Genomic DNA, 15,540 nt, shown 5'->3' with positions numbered 1-15,540 from the left:
GGCTATGATTGAAGTGAGTTTCAAATGCCAAACGGCACATGCTCAGAGTCTTATTGTTTTCAATCGGGGGTTGGCAAACAGCTTGGTGGTTGTTCTAATGTATCGGGAATGTAGAAGCAGCTGTAAAGGAAAGCAGGGGCGGTTCTGGGGTGAAGAGGAATGTTAGTGGTGTGTTAACATGGCCGTCCAAAGGAGGCCTCCCAAAGATGAGGGACACCGATTCTGAGAAGATCAGAGTGTTAACAGGAAGAGAAGGAACCACAAAACCAGAGGCAGATAAAGGGGTGCTGGGAGCTGATTTGGAAAGAGGCAGTGGAGGCTAGTGGCACCGACACCAGTGCGGCGGTGAATCCGTTCTGGATTTCAATCAGAATTCTAATAGTGCCACCCAAGGTACGGAGCACCCCCCTCCCCTGTGAAGCACCTTGGCTTAGCCCGAAAAGGCATTTCAACCTTTTAGAACAGGGCAGAAAACTGCACCAAGCCAAGGAAGAGGGGGCAGGGCATTCCGGGGAATTCCTGGATGATGGATTGGGACCGCAAGCAGGCTGGATTGGACCCCCGGGCCTGAGATTCTGCACACACACAAACACACACTTCGGAGCCATTCCACACACACACACACCCTTCCCTGCAAAACAGGGAACCGCCGCGGATCTGCTGCGGATCATTAGGACCATGGCTTTTCAACTCTTTAAATGCGAACAGGGGACTTAAAATGATGAGGTTATGGGACAAACCACCTAGAGCAGCCTTCCTCAACCTGGGGTGCTCCAGATGTGTTGGACTGCACCTCCCAGCTGGCTGGGGCATTCTGGGAGTTGTAGTCCAACACATCTGGAGCACCCCAGGTTGAGGAAGGCTGACCTAGAGGGATGAGAGTAATGGGATATCCCTGGCTGAAGCTCTGGATTCTCTAGTTCTGGATGTCTTGCACTGAGCATGGGGTTGGGCTAAAGGGTCCTTCCAACTCTATGATTCTAGGTAGGGGTGGGTTTGGGGGGAGGGAGACATAAGTAACGTGATGACTTTTGCTGTGAACACTACAATTCTAACAGGGCTGCTACGCACTAATACAGCCTGCCTATCGATCCATCGGAAGAGGAAACGGATTTGTATTTATAATGCCAAGCGCTAAAGTAAGCCTTAGCCTTCGACGTGAGCGGAACAGCATGGAATGAAAGGGGGAGGGGGTGACCCTCTTTGGGGGGGGGGGGGTGGAGAGGAAGAGAAAGATTCAAGTGCTAATAAACCAGCAAGGCCCTCCCGAGGAGGAATAACAAAGCTGACCAATTTCTTGCCATCATCACGGACTGTATGACCAAGTGAAATTCCCAGCCTGATCATTTAGCTCTTTTGCTATAGGGCTAATTTCTTCCCCTGCCTTTTGGCATCCTTTCCCCACCACCACCACCACCACCACCCACCCCTGGCCCGCCATTTCTCTCCCCCCGCCCCCCCCCCCCCGCCCCCGGCTGATGTAGCTCTAAACATCACCTATCACCACAATAAAATTTAAGATCATCACCACTGTACACTGTTTCACAAAAGGGAAAGAATTGAACACACACGTACAGTTATGACGGCACAACACGCTTGTCCTGCAGGCTGATGCACAGCTTCTTCGAGTGGGAGGCGGGGAAGGGGGAGAGTTGGAGGAGGGAGGAAGAGAGCGAACAAATGATGTCCAAGGACATTTGTCCTGGAACGGAGTCAAGGGGAGAAGGAAGTATCCAACACGCCTCCCCCATCACGGAAGTTATCGTACAGCTATCCCTGGCCATACCTACTATACACTGGAATCCACCCCTCCCGACACACACAGTAACACACACACACACACACACACACACACTCCTGGTCCAATTTGTCCTGCCCACCTTAGACCAAAGCCTCATGGGTTCACATCTCACGGGGGGTCGTTACAGTCAGGGATCACACACACCTCACATGTCATTGGGGTAGTTATAGTTAGGGGTAGCCGAATACTGCGTTTCGTGTTGCGTCATGGCTCCTTGGGCGGCGCCCACGGCCACGTTTTGAGCCGCCTGTTGTACGTGGGGGTTCTTCCAGGCCCCCGTGGTCCACTCCTCTTGGGCTTTGCTGAAACTCCCGCCGCTTCCCCGGTAAAACTTATGCACCTGCATCGGAGGAAGCGGAAAGAGAGCCTTCAGTGGGTGGCCCCATCAGACACACACACACACACACACACACACCCTCCGCCCATAAAGCGGGAGGTGCAGGCCGTGCGCTTACCATACTGAGGGCAATGAAGGAGAACACGGACATGGCTGTGAACAGGATGGTTGGGATGAGCATCACGACGGCCGAGCCCACGTTGGTCCCAAGGAAAGAGATTGCTGCAATCCAGCCACTGTGCGGAAACCGAGGAAAGGGGAGGGGGAAAGGGCTTAGAGGAATCGACAGTGACAGTGCCACCACACAGAAGCACTTGTTCGATCGCCACCAGCCTAACCTCTGAGGGCGGGACTGCCAGGAGGAGGACCTCCAGAGCGGAACTTCAATTTTGAGCAGGGACAGGAGAAGTAGGGATGTCCGGATTTTGTGGAATCCATCCCACGAGTGTTTTGTGGGTTGTGCAGTGCTGTTCAATTCCGTAAGAAAGTTTGCAACAATTTACTTAATTTATGTTAGGACCTATTGTACTGTGACCGTGGGGAGTGAAGCCTCCCTTGAGCACGGAATGTTCCGTTGCTCAGAAAATTAAACAGTTTGCAGTCCAACTTCTGTGAGGGAAGGAAAAGCTGTCAGTTTAGCTGGATCTGAAATCTTGAAAGGGAGCAATCTGAGGATTGGGAAGAAGTCCCAGGATGTAGGACTCTAAGGGGACAGGGGCAAAGAGGCATAAGGAAGAGTACTGCATAAAGAGCTAAAGAAAGAAGTGCCTGAAGGAAGGGTAGGTGAGTTGAGGAAAAGGGCAGAGAAAGAATTGAGGCTACAAAATATATAAAGCATAAGGTCAAAAAGAGCTGTATATTATGAGATGGGAAGTAGGCTAAACTCAGTGGTTGCTAGGTTTAAAACAGCCTTCCCCAACCAGACACCCGCCAGGGATTTTTTGGACTACAACTCCCATCAGACACAGCCAGCATGGCCAATGTCAGGGATGATGGGAGTTGTTGTCCAAAACACATGGCAGGAACCAGCTTGGAGAATGCTGGTTTAGAACACAGGCCTTGATAGAGGAATCCTACCACTTGCAGCTTTCTGTCAGGGAATCAACTAAATCATACAGTTGATTGACTAAGATTTCTTTAATCGGGCAACGGCTCCTGTTACTGTCTTAGGTTTTATCCTTACCAGACTCCCCAGCCAGGGATCCCAACTGCCTGGATGATGCTGATCACCAGCTGAGCCATGAAGGTGAAGAAGAAAGCCATGAAGCTGAAGGAGCTATCCGTCCTACAAAAGAAAGAAAGGAAGGAAGGAAGGAAGGAAGGAAGGGTCACCTTTGACTTCTGCGACTCTACTAGCGAGGACAAACATCACTCCAACCACGAGTCACGACTCCCACAAGCAGCCAAGCACCTCCTGTGGTTTGAGAGAGACCCTTCACCAAACAGACGCCCCAGAGAGGGTGAGATCAGCTTCAAGGGAAGAGAGGATGGGCAAACGCAGGAAACAGGCTCAAGGTAAAAGATGGGGCAGAGGGGTGTTTGGCTTGCTCAGCATCCGAGATTCAAAGCCCTATGAAGCTCACTGGGTGGTTGTGGGCAGGTCACTCTCTTGCACTCCGACCTACCTCGCAGGGCTGTTGGGGGAGGTTCTTTTCAGTGGAGGGAGGTGAGAAACTCTATTCAATCATGCGAGTCCCATACTGGCTGTCAGGAGTGGTTCAGGCCCTCACCCAAAAATAGAAAAATATACCAGACCCCAAATGTGCAGAGCCGGCCTGCTGCAAAACCTACAGCTGACAACCGGAATATACACACAAACACATTGTGTATATGCAAGTGTATATATTAAGGTGACCGTATGAAAAGGACGACAGGGCTCCTGTATCTTTAAGAGTTGTAGAGAAATGAGATTTTCAGGAGGTGTCATTTGTATGCTTACAGCATCTGGTGAAATTCCCTCTTCATCACAATAGTTAAAGCTGCAGGTGCCCTCCTCTCTTTTGTATCTGGTCAAGAGGGCAGGGCTCCTGCAGCTTTAACTGTTATAATGAAGACAAAATTTCACCAGGTGTTACATGCATTCAAATGACACTTGCTGAAATTCCCTTTTCTATACAACTGTTAAAGATACAGGAGCCCTGTCCTCCTTTTCATATGGTCACCCTAGTATATATAGGGGTGTGTATTTCTTTAAAAAAAACTTTCCAATTTTTGCACGCCTAAGAGCTTCAGGTGTGGGGAGGGGAGTATTAGGGTTACCTGGGAAAGGAGAAGATCCTGGCACAATGCCTTGTCTGTGGGGATGGCAATAGTAAGGTGACCATATGGAAAGGAGGACAGGGCTCCTGTATCTTTAACAGTTGCACAGAAAAAAGAATTTCAACACATGTCATTTGTATGCATGCAGCACCTGCTGAAATCCCTTCTTCATCACAACAGTTCAAGCTGCAGGAGCTATGCTGGAGTGACCAGATACAAAAGAGGGCAAGGCTCCTGCAGCTTGAACTGTTGGGACGAAGAGGGGATTTCACCAGGCGCTGCATGGATACAAATGACACCTGCTGAAATCCTATTTTCTATGCAACTGTTAAAGATACAAGAGCCCTGCCCTCTTTTCCATGTGGTCACCCTAGGCAACGGTGACTGGGATGACGTGAAGCAGAGCTTAAGTCGACCATGTTTCCAATGGATGGGGTGAGGCGGTAAGCAGGGGAAGGATGGGCGGGATGGTCCACCAGCCAAAGGAAGAGAAGCAGGAATGATGGATGGGGATGGATGCAGCCACAAGCAATGACATCTGTGTCCATGCAGGTAAAGCGAAGCTATGAACCGAGTGGATAATGGAAGGCAGAAGCACGAGGCAACAGACTGAGGAGCACAGGGAGGGGAGGGGGAGAAGAGGAAGCGGAGCCGTGCCTCTCACTTACTTGAAGGCTTTGTAAATAGGTCTAAACCAGCACACATAGGAGCAGGGCGTAAAGAGAATGAGCCAGAGGATCGCCAGTCCAAAGTTGACCGCCCCACCGCCTCCGATCATCCATGCAAGGCAGCCAATCAGATTCACTGCCAAGGTGATGCTATTCACTGTAAACACATTTATAGAAAAAGACGAGAGAGAGAGAGAGAGAGAGAAAGAGAGAAAGAGAGAGAGAAGAGGCAAAAGTAGCAGATCACACAGCAAGAAAAGAGCAAGCTTTGACGAGAAGAAGACCCATCGAAGGTGGGAGTGCAAAGTCTGCAACGAAGAAGCGTAACAGCCCCGTCCAGAGTTTTCCAAGTGACCCCTGGGAAACACGTGGATTGAAATTGCCAGCAAAGGGGAGCAGAACAAAGGCGTGTCACAACAAACCTTCCCCTAACAATCAGGCATTTAATACCATTTAACAACGCTAAGTTTGTTTTTTAATGGACTCCAGAACTGTTGTTTTTAAATGGATACTGTAGTATCCCTCAGGCATAGGGACCATACGGGTGAGCTTACCTGCTCAGCCTGCCACTTGCCTTTAGACTACCAGGCAATAACATCAGAGTCTTTTCATTGCTGGATTCCTTTATTACTAAAACCTCTTAGAACAGTGACACCAAACTCCCTCAGCAAGGCCCACAACACCAACTGACAGAAACAGAGGCTCCGCCCAGGCCTTCGATGAGGACCTGGAGACTAGCAGCTACAGGCCTCTTAAAGGTATATACATCCACATATCACATCCCCCCTTCTCCATAAAAACAATATCTTTTGTTCAATTAAATCTTAACATGTCAATCTTCGCTCTTCACCACTATCCCATAACATAGTCCTTAAACTTTGCTGGTAGTCTCACTTCTCGCCCACTCCGTGTCCGTTTGATTCCATCTGCTGTTACATCTGACGATCGCTCCAGCTCACCTTGAGGTCCTTCTGGCAAGACCACTGCCTCAGGGGATGCCAGCTCCTCTGCAACCCCTAGATCCACATTGGTTGCACTCACAGGGGAAAAGCAATCCCTCCTGAGGTGCCCCCTGTTCCTTCTATAAGTTTGACCTTGGGGAGTCTCCACTACATATGAGCGTGGCTCTCTTCTTTTCTGAGCTACTGATGCTGGCATCCAACCTAAAGTTGTTTTCAACCTGACCCTGTCTCCTACTTGCAAAGGTGGAAGAGGTGCTGTGTGCTTGTCAGAATATGCTTTCTGCTGCCTCTGTCGATCTTGTGCGCTCCACGTGGCACCCTGGGCTTCAGGGCAGATGTAATAGCTGGCAGTGTGCTCCGTAGTAAACGTCCCATGAGCAATTGGGCAGGAGCAAAACCTAAACCTGTTACTGGAGTATTACGCAGGTTCAACAGAGCCAGATATGGATCAGCGCCATCTTGTAGAGTTTTCGATAGCATGTGCTTGATGGTTTGTATAGTACGTTCTGCTTGCCCGTTGGACTGGGGGTAAGCTGGGCTCGAATGTGTCAAGGTGATCCCCCACTCAGTTGCAAATTGTCTCATAACCTGGCTCGCAAATGGTACATGGTCACAGATTATCTCTTTAGGTATACCATGACGTGCAAATGTTGCCTTCAATCTGGCAACAACAGTCACCGCTGTTTTATCTGTCAAGTGGAGAACTTCAGGGAACTTAGAAAAGTAGTCCATGACTACCAGGTAAGAGTGACCTTGTAACTCGAAAATATCAGCTGCTACCTTTAGTTGGTGTTGTAAATTTCTAAAGCCTTTTCTCCTATGCAGTGCAGCATTACAGCAATTTTGTAGTCTTCTGACTCTTTCTCCGCTTTTGTAACTGTAAGGTATAGTTGTAGTCTCTGTTCCCATTTCCTCCAATTTTCTCCTAAGTTTCCAATAAAGCTTAGCTCAGAAGGAGGTTTAAAATGCTCCATGTTTTATTCCAATATGGCGGCGGGCACTAAAACCCCTCTTCAAGTGGATTTCTGAAGGGGAGAGTCCACTTCTGACACCATGTAGTATCCCTCAGGCATAGGGACCATACGGGTGAGCTTGCCTGCTCAGCCTGCCACTTGCCTTTAGACTACCAGGCAATAACATCAGAGTCTTTTCATTGCTGGATTCCTTTATTACTAAAACCTCTTAGAACAGTGACACCAAACTCCCTCAGCAAGGCCCACAATACCAACTGACAGAAACAGAGGCTCCGCCCAGGCCTTCGATGAGGACCTGGAGACTAGCAGCTACAGGCCTCTTAAAGGTATATACATCCACATATCACAGATACTGTTGTTTTTATACTGTTGTTTTTATGTTTTTGATGGTTTTAAATTCTGTATACTTTTTTAATGTTTACTGTTTTAAACTTTTGTAAATAAATAAATAAAGAGTAACAGGCACCTCCTAAATGCAATACATGTGCAGAATGACTGGCTGGGGCGGGACATGCTGGGAGTTTGGTAGTCCAACATAGCTAGAGGGCACCAAGTTGAGGGTAGAATGCCAGATTCTGAATGTCATCACTGGCAACATTCTCCGCAGTTTGCGATTCATATTCTGCCAACTGATTTCGGCTCACGGAACCTGGTTTTCCTAGCTGCAAAGTCATAGAATCATAGAATCACAGAATAGCAGAGTTGGAAGGGGCCTACAAGGCCATCGAGTCCAACCCCCTGCTCAATGCAGGAATCCACCCTAAAGCATCCCTGACAGATGGTTGTCCAGCTGCCTCTTGAAGGCCTCTAGGGTGGAAGAGCCCATCACCTCCCCAGGTAACTGGTTCCATTGTCGTACTGCTCTAACAGTCAGGAAGTTTTTCCTGATGTCCAGCCGGAATCTGGCTTCCTTTAACTTGAGCCCGTTATTCCGTGTCCTGCACTCTGGGAGGATCGAGAAGAGATCCTGGACCTCCTCTGTGTGACAACCTTTTAAGTCTTTGAAGAGTGCTATCATGTCTCCCCTCAACCTCTTCTCCAGGCTAAACATGCCCAGTTCTTTCAGTCTCTCTTCATAGAGCTTTGTTTCCAGACCCCTAATCATCCTGGTTGCCCTCCTCTGAACACGCTCCAGCTTGTCTGCATCCTTCTTGAATTGTGGAGCCTAGAACTGGATGCTATACTCTAGATGAGGCCTAAACAGGGCCGAATATAGAGGAACCAGTACCTCATGCAATTTGGAAGCTATACTTCTATTAATGCAGCCCAAAATAGCATTTGCCTTTCTTGCAGCCATATTGCACTGTTGGCTCATATTCAGCTTGAGATCTACAACAATTCCAAGATCCTTCTCGTTTGTAGTATTGCTGAGCCAAGTATCTCTTCCTTTGTAATTGACAATTTTTGCAGTAAAAGGTGGGTGGAGAGAAATTGTGGAGAACAACAACAACAGAGGTATAATGATACATTCTCCTCCCCCACCGCCCTGCTTGGATCATTTTATGAAATGGCCCTTAGAGACAGTTTTGCAGAAAGGGGAAAGTGAGAGATGGAACTCGAATCCTTTCTGACCCATGTTTCCCGCTCACGTCGATTCCCCCCTCCACCCTCCCACAGCACAACTCACACATCCAGAGGTAGTAAAGACGTTTGACGGTGGTTCGGTGTAGGGGAGGGATCTCCTCATCAAAATCCTGGTAAAAACAGGGCTTCAGGGGGATGAATCGAGGAAGAGGAGGGAAATTATTCATTTTTTCTGCAAGGAAAGCAAAGGTCCGGGGTTATTGTTTCCTCCTGTGTACAGGCTCTGGTTCAGTCATCAAAGCAAGCCAGGGTTTGCGCTCAACCAATGTCCGTCATCCCTGGGCATTTGCTAAGTTGCTAAGAACCATAGGAGCTGTCGACTTAAACATCTGGAGGTCATCAGGTTGGGGAAGGCTGTTACAGACAGAAGACTGGGGAAGAATAGCTTGTCTAGAGTCACTCAGTGACATCATAGATTCAAACCAGAAGACGGCCTGCGCCAGAGCTCATGCGCTTGACCGTTACACGTCCCCATCTCCCAAACACCCACGTCACAATTCCTCTGAACTTACATTGTTCTTGAGGTTGTTAATGCAAATGCATTTTGACATACGGCTCAGAAAACAATCTATTTGGGGTGCTTTCCATTATTGGGGGTTGTTGTTTTTTAACTCCCCCAATTCTACATCCAATAATAATAATAATAATAATAATAATAATAATAATAATAATTGTTACCCGCCTCTCCCTCTGGATCGAGGCGGGTTACAACATAAATGCAAATGCCATAAAATACATATAATTAAAACATTTAAAACTAACACTAACAGTTCCATTAACGTTTTATACACTTCTCTTCCAGCCTGGGTTTTCCTAATGCATGCTTTATATGCAGAGAAAGGGAGAGGCAATCCCATGCACCTTTCCTGTGCGAAAGAAAGCGTAGAAGATGATGCACTTTTTAAAACGGGCACTCTAGCCGACTAGTACTGAATGGGGATTAATTATTCAGAAACATCTGCAATGTTTGTCCCATTCAGGGCGAGGTACTTGGGATGCTTAAAGTTATGGCTTTAAAGTGGCGAAGCAGCATCTAAACCTAGGAACATTGGCTTGAAAGTAAGCTCACGGATATCAAGAGGATGGATTTCCAACCAGGCTTGGCTCAGATCCCTCATGCAAGAACATTGCTTTACTAGGAAACCTTCCTGTTATCTTACCTCCCATGGTGTCTCTCAGTCTTTATTCCACAGCTAGACAGAAGAATGTGTCACACCGCCACCAAAGCTGAAAAGAACATTGGGAAGGAGAGAGAAATGTGGCTAGTCATTATATACCAGGGGAGGGAGCCTTTTTTTCAGCCCAAGGTCCAAATTCCAACCTGGGAAATGTTTGAGGGCATTTATCCCACCTGTGGGCAAGGCCAAAAACAGAACAGGTAGGGGCAATAAGTGAGTATGACTAATTTTAGAGCTAAATGTGATTATTACAGATTTTAAGCCTAAATATGATTATTGCCAATGTAAGACCTACTCATATTAAAAAGAATAAACCTCTGCATGCTTACTCAGAAGTAAGGAGGCCTGAATCACTCAGCAGCAACACTTTTAAAGAATCCTAAATATGATGCAAAGCCTAAATATGCTTTATATCCTAAATATGATGTAAAGCCTACTCTCAAGTAAACAGGAGAAGCCTCTGCACGTTTACTCAGAAGTAAGCAGGACTGAATCACTCAGCAGCACTTTCAAAGAAACCTAACTATGATTATTACAAATGTAAAGCCTACTCTCAAATAAACAGGCTAAGCCTCTGCACGTTTACTCAGAGGTAAGCAGGACTGAATCACTCAGCAGCAATTTCAAATAGCATCCCAAACACCAAGCCTCTGAATGTCCACTCAGAAGTAAGCATGACCAGCATGCCTACTCACAAGTACGCATGACAAGCCTGAGAAGCAAGCAGGGCGCAGCAGCTTGCTCCCCAGGTCCCACCCTTTCTTGCCTGCAGTGAAAAGTTCTGCTCTCCAATCAGCAGCTGATGGAAGGTAAGAGCTTTCGCCTGCTGCACAGGGACAAAGAAGACTCCTTTTCTCACCGCGCAGCAAGGGAAAAACTCTTCTCTCCGGGCCAAAACAGACATTACATTCACTCCACATCTAGCAGCTATATTTGGGTTGGTGGTGTGTATGCGTGTTTCTCCATAGGGGGCCTAATCCAGATCTTAAAAGTCCTCCTAATAGTCACACAATTAATTAAAAACTGGGGTCCAGGTTCTCCTTCCTGTTCCTGAACCTACTGCTGATCAGCTGTTTAGGGGGCAGGAAGAGACGGAAAGAGTTGCTTCTTGGCCCCACCCGCTCGTCTTCCATTCAAACTGGCCTTTCTCCTTGGATCTCTCTCTGGCTGAGTTCGGATGACACGCTAAGCCGTGGGTGGGTAATAGGAACAGAAAGGGAAACAAACATTGATTAGCGTGTCGTCCGAACTCAGCCCTCCCCCCTCTCTCTCTCTCTTCCCCCACCCCTTTCACTGCTATCCCTCTCCCTCCCCTAGCCCAGCCTTCTTTCTCTTCCTTCCCAGCCTCCAGCCTTGCTCTTTCTCTCTCCCCTCTCTTTACCTTGCTGTTTCTCTCCCCTCCCCTCTAGCCTTAAGAACATAAGAAGGGCCCTGCTGAATCAGACCAGCACTCTGTTCACACAGTGGCCAACCAGCCATTGGCCAGGGATGAACAAGCAAGACATGGTGCAACAGCACCCTCCCACCCATGTTCCCCAGCAGCTGGTGCACACAGGCTCTTACTGCCTCGAATACTGGAGATAGCACACAACCATCAGGGCTAGTAGCCATGGATAGCCTTCTCCTCCAGGAATTTCTCCAACCCCCTTTTAAAGCCATCCAAATGGGTGGCCCTCACTACATCTTGTGGAAGTGAGTTCCATAATTTAACTATGCCCTGTGTGAAGAAGTCCTTCCTTTTATTTGTCCTGGATCTCCCACCAATCAGCTTCATGGGATGACCCCGGGTTCTAGGATTTTGAGAGAGGGAGAAAAAATGTCTCCCTATACCCATTCTCCACACCATGCATAATTTTGTACTTACTCTCCCCTCTACCCCTTTGCTTTGCTATTTCCCTCCCCGCCTCTATCGCCACTCTTTCTCACCCCCACCCCACCCCAACACCTGCCTCTTTTGACAAGCCGGGCTCCTGCTGCAGCCATTCCGTGACTACTACATCTTCCACGGAAGCCATTTTGTGGTGGCGCCCACAGCCGTTTCTCAAATTCCCAAATGTGCCCACAGCCCCCCCCCCCCAAAATAGGTTGGGGAATCCTGCTTTATGACAAAGACCTTTTCATTTCCCCAGTATTATAACAGTTTACAATCTTAGTCGTTTAACTTTGCTGTTTAAAATCTGCATTTTAAATTGGTAAAAAACTCTGCATTCCTGATTGTGCTTTTATATTGTACTTTTATGTTGTGGTTTTTCTGTTGCAGTTTGTTTGTTTTAAATACCTTGAATTGTACCTGATGGTACAATTTTTGTGAACCGCCCAGAGCGCTTTGGCTATTGGGCGGTATAAAAATGCAATCAATAAATAATAAGTTGCCACAAGGCTCTTTATTGGTCTCCTCTTGATTAACTTTTTTTACTGTGTCCTGATCAAATAACTGGGATGGAGGAAAAGACACTGCAGAATTCTGGGTCCCATTTTCCTTGGTAGGTAGCTGGAAGTACACAAGATCTTACTAACAACCCCCAAGGAAAGCCATCCAAGGCAAACATAACCGTCTCCCATGGCCTCCACCGCCAGTTGCTGAACAAACCGGCTTTAGCCTGAGAAGTAAAAAAAGGTTCTACAATGTAGGACAGACATACTTAGCCTCTGGCACTTCCTGAGTAACCTACAGCCGACCTACAGTGACCCTCTTACTCTCTAATCCACACAAGGGGATATGCAGGCGTGGAGAACGAAGCAAAGTAGCTACGTGAGAAGAGCCAGCTCAGCTTCCACTGTGGTGGTGCGGCAGTCCCAAGCTTGGCTTCAGCTCGTGTTTCCCTCCATCCGAGTCCAAAACTCCAAGTGTCAAGCTGCGACAGCCATATGAAACACAACAGAGCCCGTTCTTTCTTGGATGGGTTCAGTCCTGTTTAGGTTCTTTCCCCAAGTGACTCGGAGGCCTATTTGGACCCAACCTGAAATCATGGCTTGGCACTTACAAAAACAAACCTTAGGCCTGCATGAGCTCTCTCCTCCTCCTCTTCCACGCCAAGGTTTAGAACCCTCTGTTCCCGGTTTGCACAAACCATGGTTTACATAAACCATGGTTTGCCCCCCCCCAACCAAGGCTTGCCACCCTTCGTATGTGGGCAAACTATGGATTCATTTTATTCCGTTCATTCCACTTATATCCTGCCTTTCCTCGAAAGAGCTCAAGGAGGCATTATGGACCTCCCCACCCATCCTCACAACAACCCTGGGGTGTAGGCTTGGCTGAGAGATGGCGCCTGGCCAAGGTCACCTTTTGAGCTTCACGGCTAATGAGGGACTACAACTCTGATGATCCCTCACCATTGGCTGATGGGAGTTGTAAGCCAAAATATACAGAGGACCACAAGCTGCCCATCCCTATCTTAGAGGAAACACTGAGTTGTGGGTTGGACCCCGACTATACTACTGACGACAGATCTGCAGCTTACTAGTTCTCTTACTTGTTTGGAAGGGGACCTAGCTCAGTAGGAGTGCACACCTTTGGTGCGCAATTCCCAAATTCATCCCCTGGCATCTCCCAGGTAAGCATGTATAGGATTGCGGCCCTGGTCTCTCGGTGGAGAATAAGCAATTATAGTTGTTTTACTGAGGCTTTGAACTGAATCCTGGCTTTATTTTCATCCTCTGTTCTGAGCATTTTTGCGCTGAAAGGTGGGCTGCGCACCCTTAATCAATGAGGCCCTTTTACCCACCACTACCACCGCAGCCACATCTGCACTTGAATTCACTGAGCATATCAGACACAGAAGGGCACTACGTTAGGACAGGAAGTGGTGCAGCTGGGTCACCGGAGACCCTGGACGAACGTCCCCTTTATACGGCCTTGCGTCTTACGTCAACCGTGAAGCACGCAGCGAACACTTTGCAACTGCTTCAGCATTGCTCATCTCTTAAGAGTGTTTGCCAAGACTTCTATGGAATAAACACGAGTAATAATACTCTGAGCAGATGCCGTCTTGCATTTTAAGCTCCATTCACTCATAGCGCTGCCAGGACTTCAGGAATAAAATGGGGCTTGGCTTCTCCTCCCCTGAAAGCCTCGTCACCTGCTGCTCTCTGGGGAGTCGGCGGGAGCCCTGCCCTTGGCTCGGTAGTTGCCCCCAACTGAGGGCAGCTTCTGATCAGATGGCGTCCTGCAAGGCCTTGTAGCCCCCCCAGCTCCAGATAAGACACCCAGGCCTCGGTTGGATTATCTCTGCACAATCAAGCAAGGCCTTTCTTTGGAGGCGGGGTGGGGGGGGGAGAGGGAGAGAGAAAGAGAGAGAAAGGACGGCTCTGCACGCATGCATACCTAGAGAGCAAAACCCCCAAGGCACGCGGACCCCACGGATACAGGAGGCCTCAAAATGCAGCCATCCTAGATGACCTCCTTTAGATCCCATCAGGGAAAAGAGCTTGGACCCGGGGAAGGAGGGGGCGAATATATATCCTTCCTTTCCCCCCCCCTCTTTTTTTTTCCATGGCAAATATGTGCGTGTGTGTTTGCGTGTCCCCGGAGGGTGGGGCGGTCCGAATCTAATCTATACATCTTCCAAAAGTCCCGAAAGGAGACGAAGCCAACCTGCAGATCCACAGACCCCACAGGGCTCTTTCTGGGGCTGGGGGGGGGGAGCAGGGGGCTCCTTTGCACATCCCCCTTCTAGGAAAAGGGCTTGGAAGCGACGCTTCCAGGCCTTGCAAGGGACGAGCATTCCACCCCCACCCCTCCATCGCGCGTGGGAGGGCGATGGGGGAGGGCCTCTTTGCAACGGGGCCCGGCCGGGCAGCGAGGCCCCGGCGTCCGCACTCACCCCGCCGCAGGGGCCCTCCGCTCCGCCGGGCTCGGCCAAACCGCTTCCCCGGATCGCCAGCCCGCACAGCGCCCACCGGCGCCTCTTGCTGCAGCGGCCGCGGCTCTCGCGAGGCTCCGCCGATTCGCCCGTCCCTCCTCCCCCCCCCCTCCCCACCAGCGCCGGGCGGCTCCGGCGGATGCGCGAAGGGCGGGGCGGGGCGGAGGCGGAGGCGGAGGCGGTGATGCCGCCGCCGCCGCTCTCCAGGGTGCTGAAATCCCGGGCAGGGCGATTGGAGGGGTCCGACGGGGACGGGAGGATCAGAGGCCTTGCACAGGGAGGAGGTTTGGAAGGTTTGTGGGGAGGGGTTAAAATGACTTTCATCATCAAAAACAACATCATCATCAACAACAACCACCACCACCCAAGGATGCAAGCTTCTGGGTCAACACAGAACTCTTTCACAGCTCACAATGGAAAGGAGCAGACGAAGCTGGCTTTTACTGAGTGAGGTCCTTGGTCCAGCAAGCCCAGTATTGTGGACACTGACTGGCAGTCGCTCTGCAGGGTTTTCAAGCAGGATTCCTTCCTGGCCCTACCTGGAGATGCCAGGGACCTTCTCCACGCAAAGTAGGGGCTCTCCCAGTGAGCACCTGACCTAGCATAAGGAAGCTCCATATCACCTTAGGACTCCAACTATGCAGACCTCCTAGCTACAACATCCAGTCAGCCTTATTCCACCCCCACCCCCCCAATCCTATTCCACCCTCCCTGCCAACCTGCTTTTTGTAACATCTTGCGTGATGAACAGATCTGGTAATCTCAAAAGCTTGCACATTTTTTTTTTTTTTTTGGTATTGCACTAATATGGATTTTGGCATTTTTCTTATGGCCAAGATAGCTGCTTTTGTTCTGTTCCATTTGTGTGTGTGTTTTATTTATTTATAGGCCTTTCTCTGATGATCTTCCATA

The 15,540-nt window shown here is 49.1% G+C and overlaps 1 protein-coding gene across 2 annotated transcripts; it reads right to left on the bottom strand.

Moving 5' to 3' along the window:
- Positions 1 to 1,753: 1,753 nt before the first annotated feature.
- SCAMP5 (secretory carrier membrane protein 5) lies at positions 1,754 to 14,654 on the bottom strand. Of its 2 annotated transcripts, none has more exons than XM_063142254.1 (7): positions 14,590 to 14,654; positions 9,746 to 9,812; positions 8,629 to 8,757; positions 5,066 to 5,222; positions 3,322 to 3,423; positions 2,257 to 2,374; positions 1,754 to 2,141 (listed from the first exon to the last, which is right to left on the bottom strand). In XM_063142254.1, exons 2-7 carry the CDS (start codon positions 9,750 to 9,752, stop codon positions 1,947 to 1,949), a joined length of 708 nt encoding a protein of 235 aa, XP_062998324.1. In that variant the 5' UTR covers positions 9,753 to 9,812; positions 14,590 to 14,654; the 3' UTR covers positions 1,754 to 1,946. The 2 variants fall into 2 exon arrangements, with proteins under 2 accessions (XP_062998324.1, XP_062998326.1); XM_063142256.1 differs by lacking the exon at positions 14,590 to 14,654 and adding an exon at positions 14,326 to 14,386.
- Positions 14,655 to 15,540: the final 886 nt, after the last annotated feature.

The sequence above is a fragment of the Elgaria multicarinata genome, chromosome 16 (assembly GCF_023053635.1).
Source record: "Elgaria multicarinata webbii isolate HBS135686 ecotype San Diego chromosome 16, rElgMul1.1.pri, whole genome shotgun sequence".
Classification (NCBI taxonomy): Eukaryota; Metazoa; Chordata; class Lepidosauria; order Squamata; family Anguidae; genus Elgaria; species Elgaria multicarinata.
Note: the sequence above shows the minus strand (reverse complement) of the source record. Positions and strands in the feature narration are given on the sequence as shown.

What these genes read in the sequence shown, in the direction of transcription:
- SCAMP5 (XM_063142254.1), bottom strand. An exon ending in TCTTTACTACCTCTGGATGT is followed by an intron (nt 5,223 to 8,628) that starts GTGAGTTGTGCT and finishes ATGTGTTTACAG; the next exon opens with TGAATAGCATCACCTTGGCA. An exon ending in CCTATTTACAAAGCCTTCAA is followed by an intron (nt 3,424 to 5,065) that starts GTAAGTGAGAGG and finishes TTTCTTTTGTAG; the next exon opens with GACGGATAGCTCCTTCAGCT.